This window comes from Manis pentadactyla, chromosome 5 (assembly GCF_030020395.1).
Source record: "Manis pentadactyla isolate mManPen7 chromosome 5, mManPen7.hap1, whole genome shotgun sequence".
Classification (NCBI taxonomy): Eukaryota; Metazoa; Chordata; class Mammalia; order Pholidota; family Manidae; genus Manis; species Manis pentadactyla.
In genome coordinates this window covers 12,325,430-12,345,652 of record NC_080023.1, presented here as the reverse complement: position 1 = coordinate 12,345,652, position 20,223 = coordinate 12,325,430, and the positions used below count along the sequence as shown (strand labels likewise).

At 40.1% G+C, this 20,223-nt stretch overlaps 1 protein-coding gene across 15 annotated transcripts in view; it reads left to right on the top strand.

Moving 5' to 3' along the window:
• The window catches only part of LDB2 (LIM domain binding 2), a 373,064-nt gene that overhangs the window by 320,390 nt on the left and 32,451 nt on the right, over window positions 1-20,223 (top strand). The window contains exon 1 of one of the 15 annotated variants that reach the window (XM_057502121.1): window positions 5,489-7,588. The exons of the other annotated variants lie outside the window; for them this stretch is intronic. Within the exon in view, the coding sequence (XP_057358104.1) occupies window positions 7,190-7,588 (399 nt within the window). The 5' untranslated portion in view covers window positions 5,489-7,189. Of the gene's footprint in view, window positions 1-5,488; window positions 7,589-20,223 lie in introns of those variants that run through there. 15 annotated transcript variants of the gene reach the window in all.

The following is a 20,223-nucleotide window of genomic DNA, read 5'->3' as shown; positions in this document are numbered from 1 at the left end:
CACCATTTGTTAATCAATACATATTATTCTCACTGATTTGAAATGCCACTCTAGCATATTCTAAATTGCCGTAAGTGTTTGAGTCTGTTTCTGGATTCCAAATCCGGTTCTGTTAATTTGTCTTTATATTCTTTACACAATACCATACTTTAAAAATTATTGTTGCTTTATGATAACTTTAGTACTAGTAAAATTGGTTTCATATCATTATTCTTCTTTTTAGGATTCTCTGTTTACTTTTTCACCTAACTTCAGTATTAGATTATCTCTTTTATGAATAAATTGTTATTTCATTGGAATTCTGTTAAATTAACAAATTAGTGTTAAAGGGATTATTATCATTATTATTTTTTTCTATCCAAATCTTGGATAGACTTTCCAATATTGAGGTCCTTTTGTGTCCCTTAGTTATATTTTGATATTGTTCTTTGTATGTGTGTATGTATTGTATGTGCATGTATTTATGTGGTTTTGTATATAGGTATAGATATGTATTATTTCCTGCTTCTTGATAATTTTGCATCTACATAATCTATTTTTTATTTGTAATCATAAATATGGTTTTTTCCTTTTAATAGTTTTATCAGTTTTTGTATGTATGAAAGGTATTAATTACTGTATATTAATATTATTCCCAGTGCACCTTACAGAATCTTCTTAATGATTATAATGACTTTTTTTATTTTTAAGTTTATCATCTTGGGTGTTCCAATCGAGTTATATAATTTACAGATAATGATGTTTTATCAAGTCTGAAAAAGCTTTTGTATTTTATTCCTTTCTTTTTGGTTAGTACCAAAATTACTAGCTAACTATATTGGCTGAGTAACATCAGAAAAATGTTAAATAATAGTGAGGATAATTAACATTCTTATCTTGTGTCTGACTTTAATGGGAATGCTTCTGGATTTTTTTCATTAAGCAGGCTGATGGCTTATGATTTGAGATAGACATATTTATCATGTGAAGGTACTATCTATTCTTATTTTATTAAGAACTATTTAAAGTAAAAAAAAAAATGGATTTTGCATTTTTATCCAGTGTAGTTCTGGTGTCCAAGGAGGTAGTAGTATTTTTCTCTTTTTATTATTATGATTAAGTATATTAATAAGAATAATTGGTGCTTATTTGGTTGAATTAATATCCTAAGAAGTATTCTAAGTTCTTTACATGATTCAACTCATTTAAAAGTTGTGCAATTTAGAACTTGGTATTATTAGTATTTTCATTCCCAAGTTAAGAAAACTCACATTCACAGAGGTTAAGTGATTTGAACATGATCAGACTACCAGTAAGTGGCAGATCTGAGACGGGACCCAGGCCGGCTCCTTGTGCATAAACACTATGTGAAGTTTCATTTGATAGATTTCTTGATAAGTAATCCTCCTTTTTTTCTTGGAACAAACCTCACTTGTTTAGTAAGGATCCTCCTTTTATTAGGTCACAGATTCCATTTGCTAATATTTATTTATAATTTCTCTTTCACTATTCAAAAACCAGATAAAATTCTCTTCTTTATGATGTCATTGTCAGTGTTGAGTCTTACTAGTATCCTGGCCTCATGAATACTTTGGGAACATTCCAGAACGTTTTGTTTTTGGAATGATATTGAAGTTATTTGGTTTTTAAATGTTTTGTAGAATACCCCTATGAAACTACTTCAGTCTGATTCCCTGTGAAACCATCTGTGGCTGGGGCTCTTTAGTAGAGAGGGGCTCCTGATAAATTTTCTTTATTTGTTCTAGGTAATTGGTCTATTTAGACGGCCCTGGCTTCAATATAGTTTTTCCCCCAGTTTTATTAACCTATAATTGAGGATTCAACATTGTATAAGTTTAAGGTATACAGCATAATGATTTGACTTACATACATTGTGAAACGATTACCACAAAAAGTTTAGTTAACATCTATCATCTCTATAGGTATAAAAGAAAAGGAAAAGAAAAAACACTTTTTTCCTTGTGATGAGGACTCAGAATTCACTCTAACAACTATATATATATGTATGTATGTAACTTATATATATATAATATATGTATATATGCTCACATACACACACACACACACACACATACAGTAGTGTGAACTACACCCATCATGTTGTACATTGCATCCCTGCATCCGTAGTACTTATTTATCTTGTAACTGGAATTTTGTACCTTTCGAACACCTTTCTCCAGTTCCCCTCTTTCCTCACCTCCCACCTCTGGTAACCATAAATCTTTTTCTCTACGAGTTTGTTTAGATTCCACATGTAGTGAGATCACACAGTATTTGTCTTTCTCTGTCTGGCTTATTTCACTTAGTATAATGCCCTCAAAGTGCATCCATTTTGTTGCAAATGGCAGGGTTTCCTAATTTTTCATGGCTAAATAATGTTCCTGTGTGTGTGTGTGTGTGTGTGTGTGTGTGTGTGTGAGAGAGAGAGAGAGAGAGAGAGAGAGAGATGGATACTTACATTTTTCCATGGCTTGGCTATTGTCAATAATGTTGCAGTAATCATGGAGGTGTAGGTATCTCTTTGACATAGTGTCTTTGTTTCCTTCAGATGTATTCCCAGAAGTGAGATTACTAGATCATATGGTAGTTTACTTTTAATTTTTTGAGGAGCCTTTATACTGTTTTCCATATTGGCTGCACCAATTTTGCTTTCCCATCAACAGTGCACAAGGGTCCCCTTCTCCCCACATTCTTGCCAGCATTTGTTATCTTTTGTCTTTTTGGTGTTAGCCATTCTAACAGATGTGAGGTGATATCTCATTGTGGTTTTGATCTGCATTTCCTTATTAGTGATGGCTGAGCATCTTTTCGTGTACCTGTTGATTATTCATACATCTCCTTTGGATAAATGTCTAAGTCCTTTGCCCATTTTTTGAATTGAATTATTTGGGTTTTTGTTATAAAAGTTTAACAGATAGGGGCTGTACACATTGAATGAGTGAAACATATGAATGTAAAATTTCAATCACAGTAAAGTCTAGGAAAGAGAGGAATATAGTTCATGAGAGGAAGTCAAATTTTGAAGGTCAGAGATTGAAGGAAAGTGGAGAAGAAACCCTTCCAAAATGAATAAAGGCCCTATGGGGACAGGGAGCTTTTATATGTTTAAGGAATTAAAAGGTTAGTATGGCTGGAACCCAAACAGCAAGATAGAAAGCATGGTTCAGCATAAGGCCAGGGATATGAACTCAGCCCATATCATGTGAAAAAAAAGCACACACTAAAGCAATTGGAAGCCGCTGAAGGGAAGATCACTTAGAGAAGTGGGTAACATTCGAAAGGTTTTAGTAAAGAAAAGTTAGTACATTTTGAGATTGAATTGGATAAGGGCTGTGAGAGGAGATGTGGGATGGAGGTATCAACTATGTCTCCCTGTTTTTTAGCTTGTAGGACAGGCTAGATGCTGGTTCCCTTCACTAAGGTAGGAAAAAGATGTCATGTGGAGTGGACATGGGGTGGTTGAGTGTGGGGAGACTCAGTTGATTTTGTGTGTGTGTGTTTGCTTTTTGATATGTTGAGTTTGAAAGCACTTGAGATATCTTGAGTTGTCAAAAAGGTGGTCACATATAAGCTGCGAGTCTTCAGAATATCTAGTAAATAAAACTTTGAGGATAATTATGAAGCATGAAGCCCAGGAAAAAAAGGAGAAAGAGGGAGAAGAGAACATAGGATCCAGCCATCACAGTGCAGGAGGGTTAGTTCTGGGGCAGTCCCATACTAGGCGTTTGGTCTGTTTTACCATCTATCAAGATTTCCTGTCAGGGCCTCTGTGGATGCTGGGAGGAATGCTCTGGAGAACCACGGAGAGAACAGCTCTGACTCGGGGCTTCGAAGATCTGTGGGTATTGCTCCTGAAAGAAATATTTGCTGTCCAGGGTCTAAAGGGCTATGATTTCCATGCAGCTTTTCTGTTATGCTGTTGTAGAATCTCTGAGTGGATTTTTAAAATGTTTTTAATAACATTGTGCTTTGTAATTTGGTACATGCATCCAAAGAGTCTCTTGGACATGACATATAGGTTTTTAAAACAAAAAAGTTCTAATGTTCCGAGGCACATATAGAAGCCAATGCTGGAAATCCTGAGGGAGATTCATCTGCTTATGAAAATTCCACAAATTCTTTATGGAAAGGAAATGTTTCCACATTTCTAAAATGACTCTCTGGATAGGATAATATTAACACATAATTACTTCTTAAAAATCTACTTAATAAAGAAAGGTTAACTTAAGTTTTCTAGACAAAGAATTTTCCAGAAAATTCTTAAGTTCTGCCTTCCCCGAATTTGATGCTAAGTAATGTTCTTATGTTAGCTCTTCTTTCTTAAAAATGTTTGGAAGACTGACTTTATTAAGTATTCTATAAATTGGTAAGAAGACTGCCCATTTAAATAAAAGTAGCTATAACCATGTTTTCTCTAACTATATTTACATATTGATTCAACTTTTAACTACATATGTTCACTTAGGTTTTTTCTTATTAGAGGTCTGACACCTCTCTGAAAACCATTATTGCCTTATTAATTTCCCAGTGGCTTTAGGCAATTTCTAGCTGTGGCAATGACTATGTGAATAAACAGTCTTTATTGTCCATGGTTTTATGATGGAGAAAAATACTGTTGATATACTTAAAATGCTGATTATTAGATGAAGTCAAGGAATAGTCATTAGCTTTGATAATACACAAAACAATCTCCTCTCAAGTACCCACTATATTCCAAAGCCCAGGGATCATAAAAAATGAAGATGTATTCCTTGCTCTCACCAAGCTTAGCAGTAAAAACCAAAATATATTGAGCACTGTGGGCTGGGCATTCATTCACTCTCGTAACAGATGTTTATAGGATGTCTACTATGGGCCAGGCATGCTGCTAGGTGCCAGAAATATAAGGATGAGCAGGAACAAGTCCATTCCTGCCTTCATATGCTTATAATCAGGTGCAGAGGCCTTTATCAAATAATCACACACACATGGGTGTATAATTTCTAACTAAATAAATTCCTTCTTGGAAAGGAACATAGTTTTATGAGTGAATCTAAAAAAGGGAAACTCACCTCCAGCCTAGGAGAGAACTCAGAAGGCTTCCCTGAGGAAGTAATGCTTGGACCAAGTCTTAAGACTAGTGGGGAGCAGGTGAAGAGCGTTAGAGACTCAGGGATCAATCCCAATAAAGGCTTCCAGGCAGGAGAGGAAGGCAGCCAGTGGCTGGAGATGGGTGGGAGATTCGACTGGGGAGAGGGGACATGAGGAGGGAGAGTGGTTGGTGGCAGATGGCACAGCCTGTAAGCTGTGCTTCAGAAGGACTTGATTGTAAAGGATGCTGTAATATAGGCACTTGCTTCTGCCCTGGGAATGTAAAACTATATATATATATCAACTGCTCTGTGAGCTCAGAGGGGAGAACTGTTCTGTTGGAGGATCAGAGAAAGCTTCCCGGGAGAGGGTCATTTATGCAGGTTTGAAAATGAATAGGAGCTTGGCAGTCGAGAAAGGAGGGAATGGCCATCCCAGGCAGAGGGAACAGAATGTGCAAAGGCCTAGCACTGTGGTCTGAATGTTTGTGTCTCCCCCAAATTCATAAGTTGAAATCATAACTCCCAAATGTGATGGTATTAGTCGGTGGGGCCCTTAGGAGGTGCTTAACTCATTGAGGAGGATTCCCTATGAAAGGGAGTACTACCTTTTAAAAGAGGCTCCCAAGAGATCCCTAGCCCTTTCCACCACACAAGAGCACAGCAAGAAGTCAGCAGCCCGCAGTCCAGAAGAGGGCCTTCATCAGACCCATGCAGACACCCTGACCTTGGACTTCTAGCTTCCAGAACAGCAACAAGTAAATGTCTGTTGTTTTGAGGCCACCCAGTCTGCAATATGTTGTTATAGCTGCCCAAACACACCAGGGCACCTGGAAACATCAAGGAACATCTTGTATTCAGAGGGCAGGAAATACTTAGGTATGGTTAGAGCATATGCAGTGTGTGTGTGTCAGTGTATATGTGTGTGCACATGTGCAGAGGGGTTGGGTGAAAGTCTCAAAAGATGCTCTTAGAAATTCAGATTGGGGCATTAACGAAGTATCTGCCATGCTCAGGAATTTGGACTATCCCATCATCACTGATAATCACTGAGCTCTTTCAATAAGGGAAGCACCTCTTATAAAATCATATATATGAGTTTAGAATGGTATTTCTAACTCTATTGAATATGATAATCACTTGGGGTGAGGGTCCTAACGGTCTGCTAAAATCCCTTATACCCAGACTATATCACAGACCAATTGAATGAGAACCTCTGTGGGTGCACCCAGACATTGAAGCTTCCCACGTGATTCCACTGTGTAGCCAAGACTGGAAGCTAGTAGTGGTTTAGAGAGACTCCCTGGCTGCTTGGCAGAGATTAACAGCCAGGGAGAATGTCAGGAGGCTTCACAGTGGAGAAGGGTGTGGTCTTGAAGAAGGCAGCACCCAATGGGAACCGAAAAACGAAGATAGGTTTCAAAGACATTGAATTACACTAGTAGTTACCAGTCATCTAGTCGGATGTGAAGGGGAGGGTGAGAGACACAGGGCTGACTCCTGCTGCAAATGGTGGTGTCAGAATCTAGATAGAGTGGTGGCTCAGAGCTTGAGGGTGTGGCTAGGAATCCCTGCTCAGCTGGTCTACTAGCTAGTGGGATGATCTTGGGCAAATCACTAAATCTCTCCCACTGTAGTTTGCTCAGATATAAAATGGGGCTCACGGCAGTACCAAGCTTATCACGAGAACTAAATGAGCTAATTCACACAAAGGACTTAGAACTTGATGCATCAGATTCCCTTTATAAATACCAGTTCCTTGCTGTTAAGAGCAGCTAGGCAGGCAGGGTGAGGCATTTTTCAAGAGAGAACTTAACCTAAGGCAATTGATAGGAAAAACATTTCTTAGGCACTCAAGTTAAGGCCTACTGGCTTCACCTGTACCTCTGCTGGCTGTGCAGTCTTCGTCAAGGTTCAAAATAAAAGCACTTCTCTGTGCATCAGTTTTCTCACCTGTAAAATGGAGATCATAAAAATGTCTTGTTTTCAGGTAACTGGGAATATTAAATCTGCTAAAGAAAAATCCTTTTTGCTTACCACATGCCTGAGAAGGGCTATTTCCTGCTTTGACATTAGTTCCCGAATGTGCGGTGATTTGGAGCAATGTTTGTCTACGCCAAATGTGCAAGCTGATTCATGTCCTGGGGCTGACCCCCTTCAGGCCCATGGAGGAGCCTGCCCTGGGGTGGAGTCGGTGTCCTCGGCCTCCCAGGCCCTCCCCAGCCAAGCCTGTCTGTGTCTCAGGCCATTTAAGTTGGACAGACCTCTTCTCAGACAGACGGACATTACCTGCCCGTAGAGACCCCTTCCTTGGCACTGTTCATTTTTTGTACTTCGGCTTATTGTTCTCAGCATCCACATTCAGGATATCAAAAAGAAGACTGAGAAGAAGCGAGTGCTGTGCTATGGCACAGAGATTTTGGGGAGCGGTCTGTGACTTTGCTTGGATTGGGATCAGAGCAGTTAGCTGTTGGGAGCTCTGTGTTTCAGAACCTGTCACCTCTGGAGTCGGAACGACTGTGAGTGTGCTGGGTGCGTGTGGATGGGATGCGGAGGCAGGGAGAATGGGAAGCACTGTCTCTGAGGCTGACTCTCCTGTGCATTTCATTTGATTGACAGATACGCCAAGTAGTAAATCCTGAACAGTTGGAATAGTTGAATGCTAAGAAAGACGAAAGGCTTGGCTATCTTTAGTGTGGAAGTTTTTCTTTTCTTTTAAGAAATACTTTTAGCAATAAAATTAAAATTAACATTTGTGAAAATATGGGAAAATTCTCAGTAAGATAAAATTCAAAGGAATTGGAATAATACAGACTGGGATTTGCTTTAATGCTTTGCACCCACTCCTAAGTCTGTACCATCTGAAATACATTGAGGAACTCATTAGTATATTATTGATATTTATGTTTACTGAGCATCCACTGTGTATCAGGAACAATAGTAAAAAGGTCTCCTTCACTTCCTGCAAGAAACTGAAACAGATACAAAAACACTAATACAAACTAGTAAGGACAGAGTGAATCAAAGGCAAGACCCCATTTTCAAAATTTTTCCAGGACTGGGAAAAGGGCTATCAATAGTTGAGCCTCAACAGATACTTGTTGGATGAATGAATTAATGAATGAACAAATGAACTATACATGTAAGACTTATAAAGCAGGGAGGAAAATAAAATGATATTGTAAATTGTAAAAAATGACCTGGATATTTGCAAACATGTACTTTGTAATATTTTTAAGAAATTCAAGTGCATAATGCCCTCCAAAATATTTCCATTGCAAAAATATGAGGAAAAATTTAAGCATGAAAATCAGAAAAAAAATATATGCAGAGGTCTTTTTGTTTTGTTTTTAGATTCCACTTATAAGTGAAATCATATGTATTTGTCTTTCTTAGCCTGGCTTATTTCACTGAGCATAATGCCCTCTAGATTCATCCATGCTGTTGCAAATGGCAAGATTTCTTTCTTTTATATGCCTGAATTATATATTCCATTGTATATATGTACAACCTCTTCCTTATCCATTCACCTATTGATAGGCACTTTCATTGCTTCCACATCTTGATATTGTAAATAACACAGCAGTAAACATGGGGTGCATTTATCTTTTCAAATCAGAGATTGTTTTCTTTAGGTGAATTCCTAGAAGTGAAATTACTGGGTCATTTGGCCATTCTATTTTTAGTTTTTTGAGGACCTCCATACTGCTTTCCACAGTGGCCGTACCAAAGTATATTCCCAACAGTGTAGGAGGGTTCCCTTTTCTCTACATCCTTGCCAACACTTGTTATTTCTTGTCTTTTGGATGGTGGCCATTCTGACTGTGTAAGATGATATCTCAATGTGGTTTTGATTTGCATTTCCCTGCTGATTAGTGATGTGAACATCTTTTCACGTGCCTGTTGGCCATCTGTATGTCTTTGGAAAAAACACTCGGGAGGTGAGTGTAATAGGAAAGGGGGATAAAGAGGCACAAAATCTAAATCATAATATAAATTAGTAATAGGGATGAAAGTACAGCATAGAGAATATAGTCAATAATTCTGTAACATCTTTCTATGTTGACAGTAACTACGCTAATTGGGGTGAGCATCTAATAATGTAGATAACTGTCAAATCACTGTTTTGTATACTTGAGACCAATCTAATATATATATCAACTATACTTCAATAACTCTATGTGTATATATATATAAAATATACATATATATAAGTACATATATATATGTGTTTATTCAGAGGACCTTTTCATGTAGCCAGTCCGTTTGGGGACTTGTCCAATGGAATGTATATACTAAGTAAATGTGTGAAGACTGTCTCATACAGGTGCCTTGGAAATAATTAGCTGACATGATATTTACATAGTTAAGATTAAATTTTTTTAACTCATTTAAAAAACTGATGAAATGTTTTACAATGATATAATGAATAATCATGTATCTACCATACAACTTTTTAAATTCTTACACTTACGGTATATTTTCCCTGAGTCTTTTTATTTGTGAAATAACCATATTACAATCGCCTTTGAAGATTGCTCCTCAATACAATTTCACTTTTCCCATCCCCTGCCATCTAAAATTTGGTGGTTACCATTCTTTGCATCATTTGATACTTAATATTATGTGTGTGTATATATAAACATACACATATACACACATATATTTTTGTGTGTATATGTACATGTATATAAAATAATATACAAAAAACATACATATAAATATATATGTATAAAATAAAGTATCACATTTCTGAATACATATTTTTATGTATATCCAGAAAAAATATATCGCTTTATGTCCTGCTTTTCAACTTAATATGAAATGGTATACAGTACACCCTTTTTACAACTTGCTTTTTTGTTCTCAGCAAATATGATTTTGAAGTTTATTTAGGCAAATCCAGGTAGTTCTCATTTATTTATTTTAACTGCAGTAAGGAGTTGCATTGTAGGAATATGCCACAATTTATATCTGTTTTGCTACTGATGAACATTTAAGTAGTTTCTGATTTTATTGCTATTTCAATATGTGCTGCTATGAATGTCTTGTATAAATTTCCTTATTTATGTGTGCACAGTTTCTCAAGGGCATATACCCAGGAGCAGAATTGTTGGTGAAAGGCCCTGTGCCTCTGAAGCTTGTTTTCCAAAATGATTGCACCAATCTGTACTCCCATCATGGGAGCACAAGAGTTCCTATCAATCTCATCCTTGTCAACGGCTGTTGGGAAGTTCTTCAAACTTATTAATATGAAATCATTTCTCATTGTTGTTTTCCTTCTCTCTTCACACCACAGTGGTACCTTTTCTACTAGTACACTGATATAATTTATCAACATAATCAAGGAAAATCTCTTGGAAAGAGATACAAAAATCATGACTAACTTTCGTACAGGAAATATACCTTCCATTTACACTTGAGAGCTCACTCACTCATTTGTTCAACAAACATTATCAGTTTGACGGAGAATACAAGGATGAATAAGACTACTCCTTGCTACCCAGGAACTCATGGTCTTGAGGGGAGGGTGGACATGCAAAACAAATAAGAAGGGATGATAAACACATTGATAATTTATTATGAGTAGAGAAGGAATTAACAAAGAGGAAGAGATTCATTCTATCAGATACCTTAGCAAGTGGCCTGCAGAAAGTGATACCTCAGCAGAGTTCAAGAAAAATAGGATTGAATGAATATAATCCTCTGAAGTAAGTATTACTGTGCCATCTTCCACATGAGAAGAGTGAGGCCTAGGGAGTTTATAATAACTTATGTGGGTAAGAAAATGGGGAAGATCTTTTTTCTCTAACGTCAGTACATACCCAAGGACACCATATTGTTTAAAAAATCCCAGAGTCTCAACAGGTACCAAAATCCTATGGATACAGATTGGGTAAGCTCTGAAAAGAGCAAAAAGGGCATGCCTCACACAAGATGACACCCAGATACCTGGTTTGATTCATGCACCATTTGAATTTTCAGTTGGCTTCTTCTGTTCTGCCAGAGCCATTAAGATTTTGCTGCCTGTCAGCAAAATGTTTTGTGATTTTTACAGAAAGGAACAGCCATTTTGGCAAGAACCTGTCGTATTCCTACTTCGGATCTGAGCTTAATGGTACTGAGGCCGTGAGGAACTAACTTTTCTAACCCTTCCCAGGGACAGGTCATTCAAGGCACTATTGATCACTGAGAGAATGTCGGTTTTACTCTGGGTGACATTGCATGACTTCAGCAGAGGAATGCCACATCTGACTGACTTTGAGCAGGAAGACTGGCTGCTGTGTTGAGAAGAGATGGAAGGTGGACATGGGTGGAAATAGAGAGGCCAGCCAGAGTTCTGTTGGAAAAATGCAAACAAAAGATAATGGTGCTTGGACCAGAGGGACAGCAGTAGAGACGGTCAAAGGGTAAATCAACAGTATCCCTAGCAGACTGGGTGGGGACTGAGAGAGGGGAGTCCCTTCCTGATTTCCTACTCATTCCTCAGAACACCGCTGGGAGGATGAGGGGAGGTGGTCTTATGAAGAGTAACACGTGACACAGTTACAGTTCCTTTCCCAGGGAGACAGTGCTTTGACTCTGCTCTTAATTTGCATCGGCACTACACCACTGAGCTCCCCTAAAAGCTGTGGACTAGGCACTTAGATGAAACTAGAAAGAACTTCAAAAAGACATTAACATTATTGCAAGATACTCTTAGAAATTGTTTTCTCTTGGCTCTATGATATCTAGAAAAAGCCTTGAATGGGAGGATGGCAGGTATTAAATTCCTGCATTGGTTCTAGGTCACAAGTGAATAAAATTAGTTCTAGGACCCATAAAGTCCTTGATGTTTTAATACCTCCTAATCACAAAGAACATCATGTTTCTGTTTTCTTCATTGTTTCCAGGCATGAGTTTTGAGTCTTGCTCTATGCCCTTAATCTTCTAGAAATTCTACTCCTTGCCCTTAATCTCCATAGCATCACATCTCTGTCACTGGCACAATTTGCTGTGCTCTTTGTAATGTACATTCTGCATAAAATGCAGGAGACTGTAGGGTGCTGTGCTTTGTAGAAATCTAAATATCTAGCAACAATTACATTTCCCAAAAGGCTTTCAGCTAATTGTTAAAACAGAGGATTTGGGGGCTATAATTTGGTAGCCAAGATCCTTTTTTAGGTCCACCCTGACATATACGCCCCATAGGGCAACAGAAGCTGCTAAACTAATGTTTATTCATTTCACAAAGATTACCTCAGTCTCTACTATATGCAGGCACCGTTCCAAGTATTTGAGGAGGTGCAGATAGGAAGAAAACACAATTCCTGCTTTCAAAGAGCTGTCAGTTGAATGAGAAGAGACAGATTAATGAACAGATCATTACCCCTCAGCCTGTGGGATCAGTGGAGAGTGTCTGGAAGAGACTGTGTCTAAGCTAAGTCCGACCTGGGTAGAGAAGTGGGGGGGATCGAAAAGAATAGAGGGAAAAAGGAAGAGCATATCAGGTGAGGGAAATGGATCTAAGGTCAGAAGCCTTGGGACCATGTGGAGAAAGGTGAGCCAGGTAAACTGGTCAGGCCGTCAGCTACGGAATGTGGGCTTCTGGCACACCGAACAGATGGGCACAGAGATACTCTTCAGAGGATCTGATCGATGCCTGTGTTTTCTTCTCTGAATGAGGGTGATTTCTCGCTGACCTTGAGTTTGGGTCAAGAACCAGGGAAGTTCTAGATGTTTGTAAAATTGTTGTAATGTAAAAATAGACAAATAGTATTTTCTCTGTGCTGGGCACTGTTCTAAGCACTTTACAAATAGCAATTCATTTAATTCTCATAATGCCCACTGCAGGTAAGTACTATTATTATCCTGCAGTATGGAAGGAAAAATGGAGGTACCAAGAGAGAAAACCTGCACAACTGAAACCGTTAGGAAGAGCCTGAACGAGATCCAGGAAGAAACCTCAGGCTCCAGAGCCCATAGCCTTAGCTCCTGTGTCTTGCTGTTGCCTCTATAATTAGGGGTCAGATTGGTTGTGTAGATAGTCCTTGAATAAATGATGTAAGTCTGAAGTTTCTAGCTTCAGCCGCAGAATCAGCAAGGAGCAGGACCCCTACCTAGGCTGGATATGCATCTTGAGAAGGAAGTCTCTGCAAGATATCCCAGACAGGTGCTGAGGTTTGGAGAGTATGAACCAGAAGCGAGGTCTGGGCTGGAGCTCTGGAACTGAGAGCCATTTGCTTAAAGGTGGCCATTAAGGTCTCACTGGGGTAAATGTTTCCTAAGGCAGCTGTACCAAATTACCCCCAATTTGAAGGCATTTGTCCTCTCAAAATTATGGGAGCCAAAAGTATGCAACCCAAAGGCAGGGCCATCCTCCCTTTGAAGTGTCTGGGGAATAACCCTTCCTTGCCTCTTCCAGCTTCTGTGGCCCCGGGAGTCCCTTTGCCTGTGGCAGCACCGCTCTAAGCCCCACCTCCATCTGTGTGTGGTCGTCTTCCCCTGTGTCTGTGTCCTCTGCTTTTCTTATAAAGACATATGTCATTATATTTAAGATCTACCCTAAATCTAGTGGGTGTTGTCTCAAAATCCTTAATTACATCTGCAGACAAGTTCCAAATAATTTGCATACACAGGTTCTGGGGATTAAGACTTAAATTTATTTCTTTAGTAGACATTATTTAACCCACTCCAGTGGATAAGCCTGTTCTGGGAAGGTCTTGAGCAAAGAGGCAAGTAGACATAGAGCAGAATAATGGGGGAGGGACAAACAACCCAGAGAGGAGACCACAGAGCAGCCACCAGAGACAGAAGGAGATAGATAATCAGGAGCACGACCTAGAAACCCAAGGCGAGTGTGTTATACAGACAAAGGATGGCATGGGCAGCAACGTCAGATACCCCTGAGAGTGTGGCACATACATAGAGAGGAGATTTTTGGTGACCACAGCAAAAACACGTTCTTGCTTTTTGTTTTTTGGGTTTTTCTTGTTTGTTTGCTTGTTTTTTTATTTTTCAGCTCGGCAGTGCTGATGAGAAAGGCAGCAGCCCGGAGCTGGGATTCGGGTAGCCAATGCTATCACTCCATTTGCAAGCTGTTAAATGGCGTTATACACATTAGCAGCCTTCGAAAAACTCAAATGAGGACACAGTCATATTCCTACCCTGCCGCATCTCTTACGCATGCATACTCAACAGTGTATTTTACATTAGTACTCTCATACAATCTATGCAAGTGCAGATAAATGAATGACTTTGTCTATATAAGGTAATTATTTCAGATGACAATATTTTGACTTCCCATTTCCTTTAAATTAGTTTTACGTGGTAGGGGGCCAATTCGCATTTTAGAGTTTGTTCGAAAGCTGTTTTAATTGTGCCTTCAAACATAGATACCCAATGCCCCTAAAACGTCAAAACTCGGCTCTGTTTTTGATAGCATTAAATGACATTTCTTATATTTTAAATTTCACTAGTATGTTCACTAGTGTGAAATAGCTGTGCATGGAGCTGACCCCAAATAGAGTTCAGATGCAAAAAAAATTACCTTCTTTAATCTGCTAGTCTAAAATAAGAATGTAACTTTTCTTACAGTTACCAGAGTTCATTTCAATTAAATCTTAATGAGCAAAAATGTGACAAATGGGTCCGTGAGCATTACCTCTCAGACCTTTTAATTTTTATAAATTCACTTGCAGCATTAGACTTACCCTGTCCCAATTATTTCATTTGGCTCTTGGAAATTTCACCCGAATTGCATAAGGCAGGTGCCAGAGGCTATCATCTGCTTCAGGACCTAACTCTTGTGGTCATGTTATCCATCTAAATCTATAATCGGAGAAGGGGCATGTTAGAAAGGTGAAAAGTATCATTTGTCACAGCATTCTTGCGTAAAGATGGCTGGGGATTTGGGAATAAGGTGGTAGGGGCAGTTTTGCTCCTCATTAGCTGCCTTATTTGTAACTGCAGGGGCTGTCAGAAGCACAGGCTTAATAACCTTCAAGTTTTTCTGCATTAATGTAAAAAAGGTTGCATGAATTTTGGCAAATCATTGTCCCCATGAGGGGATTGGAGATAGTTTTGCTGGTGAATACAGAATAACCCTTCTTTGGGGAGCTCTCAGCAGAATTAAATATATAATTGAAGAGGATTCATCTAGAATGAGACATTCATGCTGATCGTGTACACATTTTGATGATTCTGAACCTTCACTTGCAGTGCCTTTTCAATTCTCCGTGGGTAAAAGTTGGAAGGAAAATACCAGCAGTACTATTAATATAATAACAGAGTGCAAGGGAGGCATTTTGTTCTTAGGTATGATTTTATCTATTTTGTACTGAGAGATATTTATCTGCCATGTCTTTGCATGCACTGGGGGTGTCAGGAGGAAATCTAGGGTCCTCCGGTCTCTCTGAAGGGGACCAGAGAATCTCTAGCCTGCAGGATCTCAGACTAACAGGAGAAGGAAGAGGCAGGGAAGGAGGGAGGAAGAAAAATCCTTTTGATACAGCTCTTGTTGCTTCTTGAAACCTTTTTCTCCTGGTTTATGCACCCTTGGTTTGTGTCCTCCTATACTGGCCGCCCTTTCTCAATCTTTTGCTCCAGGATGCACTACATAGATTTTTTCTTGCCTTTTTTTATGCCTATTTCCTAGGAGATCCCATCTAGCCCCCCTCCTTTCAATACAACTTGATGCTGACAGCTCCTTAATTCATATTTCCTGCTTTCACCTCTCCTTTAAACACCAGCCCCGAGATCCAACTGCCTGCTCAACATTTTCACATGGAAATCTAACAGGCATGTCAAGTTCCTCTTGCTCATGACTGAACTGATCCCCCAACCTTTTCCCCGACTTGCCTGTCCTATATACACTCAGCACAATATCACTGGCATTTCCTCCAGTGCCTTCATTCAGCCCCTGGCCCCCAGTCATCTGACTGAGAAATCCTGCTGGTTTGTCTTCCCTGTGTCTTGAATTGGATGACCCTCCACCTCTCCAACAGCCAAACCAATCCAACTACTCTCCCTGTTTCCATGTAGTCTATTCTCCAGCTTTATCATTTTAAGTTTAAATTGAATAATGCTGCAGCACCTTGGCTCACAACTCTCCAGTGTTTTCCTGTCTCAGAATGAAAGTCCTTCCCTTGGTCCATGAGCACCACCTACATGGTCTGGACTCCAGTTAGCCCCACGGTGCTTCACCACTCCTCTCCTCTGTCCCTCCAGCCACCCTCATCGCCAAACATGCTCCCTGCCACAGGCCTTGGAACTTGTAGTGCCCCACTCCTTGACTACTTTCCTCCTGGGTGTTCATAACGGTCTCTCCTTTCCAGTCTTTTCTCCTTTACCCCATCACAGAAGTCCACTGTGATCCCTATCAAACATGGCCAGCCTGCACCTGTGCACACGACTGGCACTCTCTCCCCTTATGATCTCTTTTTCCTTCAGAAATCTTAATATTTCCCAACCCATTATATATGTTTGTTTATTGCATATCTCTCTCCACTAAATAATAAGACCCATGACAGCAGGAATTTAATTTCTGTGCACTCTCATTCTCCCAAGTCAAGCATACTATCTGGTAGAGACTGGGTGCTGAGTCATTATTGGGAAATAAAAAGCGAGAGAATGACAGAGAGAGAAGGAGAACAAAAAAAATTCTTTCTCAAAAATTGCCTGAAGTTTAGTAAGTAAGGTAAACCAACACATAAGGTGATCTTTGTAGGCTTCAACCCTTGATGATCACGTCCACCAGCAACCCTCCAGTGCCTCCCTCTGCACCAACAGTGAGATCCAACATTTTTGTAAGGACTCTGAGGGTTACCACCATCTGGCCCCTGACTCGCCCCACCTTTCTCAGTCTACTGCAGTCACTCCAGCCTTCATCCAAAACATGGACCCCTTCCTGCCTTCAGCCTATTGGAAAGCCCTTCTGCCACATCATGGCATGGCTGACCCTTCTCAGATGTCATCTCAGAAAGACTGCCACCCACCCTGCTATTCCCTTCTCTGGCCATTTTGTATGCCACTCTGTTTTACTCTCTTCATGGCATTTATCCGAACCCAGCATGCTTACCACTTCACTTCACCGTCTTCCCCCTTAGATGCTGAGCTTTATTTGGGCCGAGGCCTTCTCCGTCCGTCCTGCTCACTGCTGTACGCCAAGGGCCTACACCCCTGCTTGGCACATGATAGATGTTCTGTCACTATTTGCTTAGTGAATGAATAAATAGGGCTGCCCTCTAGGACACTGGCCTTCCTTGAGTTCTCTGGCCCTCCCTGACATCATCACAGATGAGGAATATTTATGGATTTGCTGTTTTGTGCATGGCAGTGTGCTAGGCACCAGTGAGCTAGGAAGAAGAGGAGACTGCCACCATTCTTGCCAAAAGGTGCTCCAGGAAGTAGAAACGAATAGGCATAAAATAGTTTGGAAAGGAAACACCCACAGCAAACCACATGAGGTGATTCTTTATTCCTTTAAAATAAACCTTTTAAATGGAGGACCCCCACACATTCCCTGGAATACCAGATTTCAACTCCTAAGCATCACAGTTACAAATGGGGCCACATATGATAGCCAAATTTCCAAACTTAGGGTGTTGTTTATCTTTTATGTTATAGATCAGGTGAGATTTAAGGTCATTCTTCCTTTCACTGGATTCTGATAAGCCTCCTTGCAGAGCTGAGGGGTGATGTGATAATGGGTGTGTTAGGAGTTTTAAGTATGATTCCGACTTTCTCGTCCACCGTCCAACGCTCACCTGCCCCAGGCAGGGTGACACACACTTGACTGTCACCCATCATGTCTGTCCCAGAAGAGGATGAAAGGATTCAGGAAGCTGGATCATGGTGATGCCTGGATTTCACTAGCCCCACACGTAACTATGCAAATCCTCAGGTTATCAATTAACCTTCATGCTACAGATTTGCTCATTACTATTTTTTGTTCTGTACCTTATCCAGCCTCTCAAGTAAAGCATAGCACTATTGTTGAACAATGATAAGGTATTTCTGGAAACTTTTCCTAACTTGGGGTAAAGGTACAAAAGTTATCCAAGGTTATAAAACACCTAGTCAGAGAATCATCTGACATTAAATGATACAGCATTACTAAAATCAGCTTAACTGCCTTGGCATCTAAAAGTGTCCCAAGCAAAATGATCATTTGTCATATATTCCTTTTTTCAATGGAATTCAGTCCTATGCACAATTCCTTGTGCCAGGCTTTTCCTGTGAATAATTTCTTTTTCCAGGAGATTGCCACAGCTCTGCTCTCAAGGAACTTACAACCAAGTAGGAGAAAGGGAGACTATAAATAATTCTTGAAGTACATACCGAGGGAACCTAAGTGGTCCAGTGAAGTGAAATAGTAAATTGGAGAGGAAATGCCGGCGGAAAATAAAATAGAGTCAGGTAGCTCACTAAGTGTCTTACATGCCAGGCACAGTAATTCAGGCAGCCTCTGCTGAAATGGTGGAGGGTCTCCGAAGACTTTTGAGCAAGAAAGAGAAGTGATGTTAGCTGGTCTTAGGAATATGAGATTAATAGCTCCATGTTTTCTTCAGTGTTTTCTGGAATATTTCTGTCTCTCTATCCTCCAGAGGTCATATATTAAACCGAAGATAAAGGCTAATAGAAGGTAAGGAATAATTGTCAATATCTTCAAAACTACATTAGTCAGGATAGGTTAGGCTCTGCTGGAGTAAATATAAGACCCAAAATTGTGGTTGGCTTAACCCAATAAAAACACTCTTGCTTTGGAAGTCCAGCTTGCGTTGGCCACCCTCGCCCATCTTGGCCAACCTCGCCCATCTTGAAACTGCACCACCTGGAAGACATCATATGTAAGGTTGCTCTTTTGGGGTAAAAGCAATTAGGAGAAAGCTGTTAACTACTTTAGTCCGAAGTGACACCTCACTTCCACTCCCTGCCCATTGGCCAGATCTAGCCATGTGACTTCTACTCAACTGCAAGCGAGGATGGGAAGTTCAGGGGAGCACGTGCATATTTGGAGAACACCAACTCTGCCAGAGTAATGGTGAGCTTTGAGTGAATCTGATTTTTTTTTTTTCTTACTGTGTAAGACAAATAGCAGTGGGCTTCTGAACTCCAAATGAAAAAAACCTTTGTTGGACCACTGTCTTTTGGGTGGCTGAGTAAATCTGGCACAGATTCATCTAAGCAATTGAAAGTTAAACTATTTTTGTGTAATATGGAGATAAAAATACTCCTTGCCTCGCCTTCTTCACAGGATCAAATGATACACTGTAATGTATGTGACTGTCTCATAAACTACTCGGTGTTGTGCAAATCTAATCTATTATCATCATCACCACTATCATCACCATGGTTACCGAAGGGGAGGAGGGCATAGACTGCTCTGGTCTGTGTGTATGACCAGAGAGAATTAAAAGCCCTGCTTATCTTTCTAGCATCACTTCCTTCCTCTTCTTCTAAGTATCCTGCACTCCAACCTTGCAGAACTTCCCTAACAATCCCCCAGACACACCTGCTCTTCCCCATGGCTTTGCACACCTTTCTCCCACTGCTGGGAATATTGTCCCTCTGCTCCACTCTCTTCCTTCACCCAGCAAAGGTCCATGTGTTCCTCAAGGCCTAACTCAAAATCCCCAGATCTGTAAAGATTTCCTTGATCCCCGACCCTCAGACAGCTGGGGTTCCTCCCTATGTCTATCTCTGGTGTGAAACTTTGCCTACATATCACTTCATCACTCACATGTCCTTCTCCCCTACTAGGCTGAGAGCGTCTTCAGATCAGGGACTGAGTTGTGTTTTATTCACCAGATCAGGCTCCAGACTAAGATGGCATGAATTCCAGTCCCAGCTAAACCACTTACACATGGTGTGACCCCAGACAAGTTATTTCACCAGTCTTTGCCTCCATTTCCTCATCTGTAACATGAGGATAACAAAGGGGACTACCTCAGGTTTTCATGATACAATGATTACATTAAAATGCATGCAAAGTTCTTAAAAACAATGCCTCTCACATGATAGGCACTCTGTACATATTTGGGAAATGAAGGTGTAAGTGAGTGAATGAGCAAGTGATTGACTCCCTCTCATGGGACAGTATTTCACAGATGGGGAAACTAATTCTTCTGGGAGGTTTTTTGCTCAAGGTCACACAGCTAGGCTGAGCTGGCTG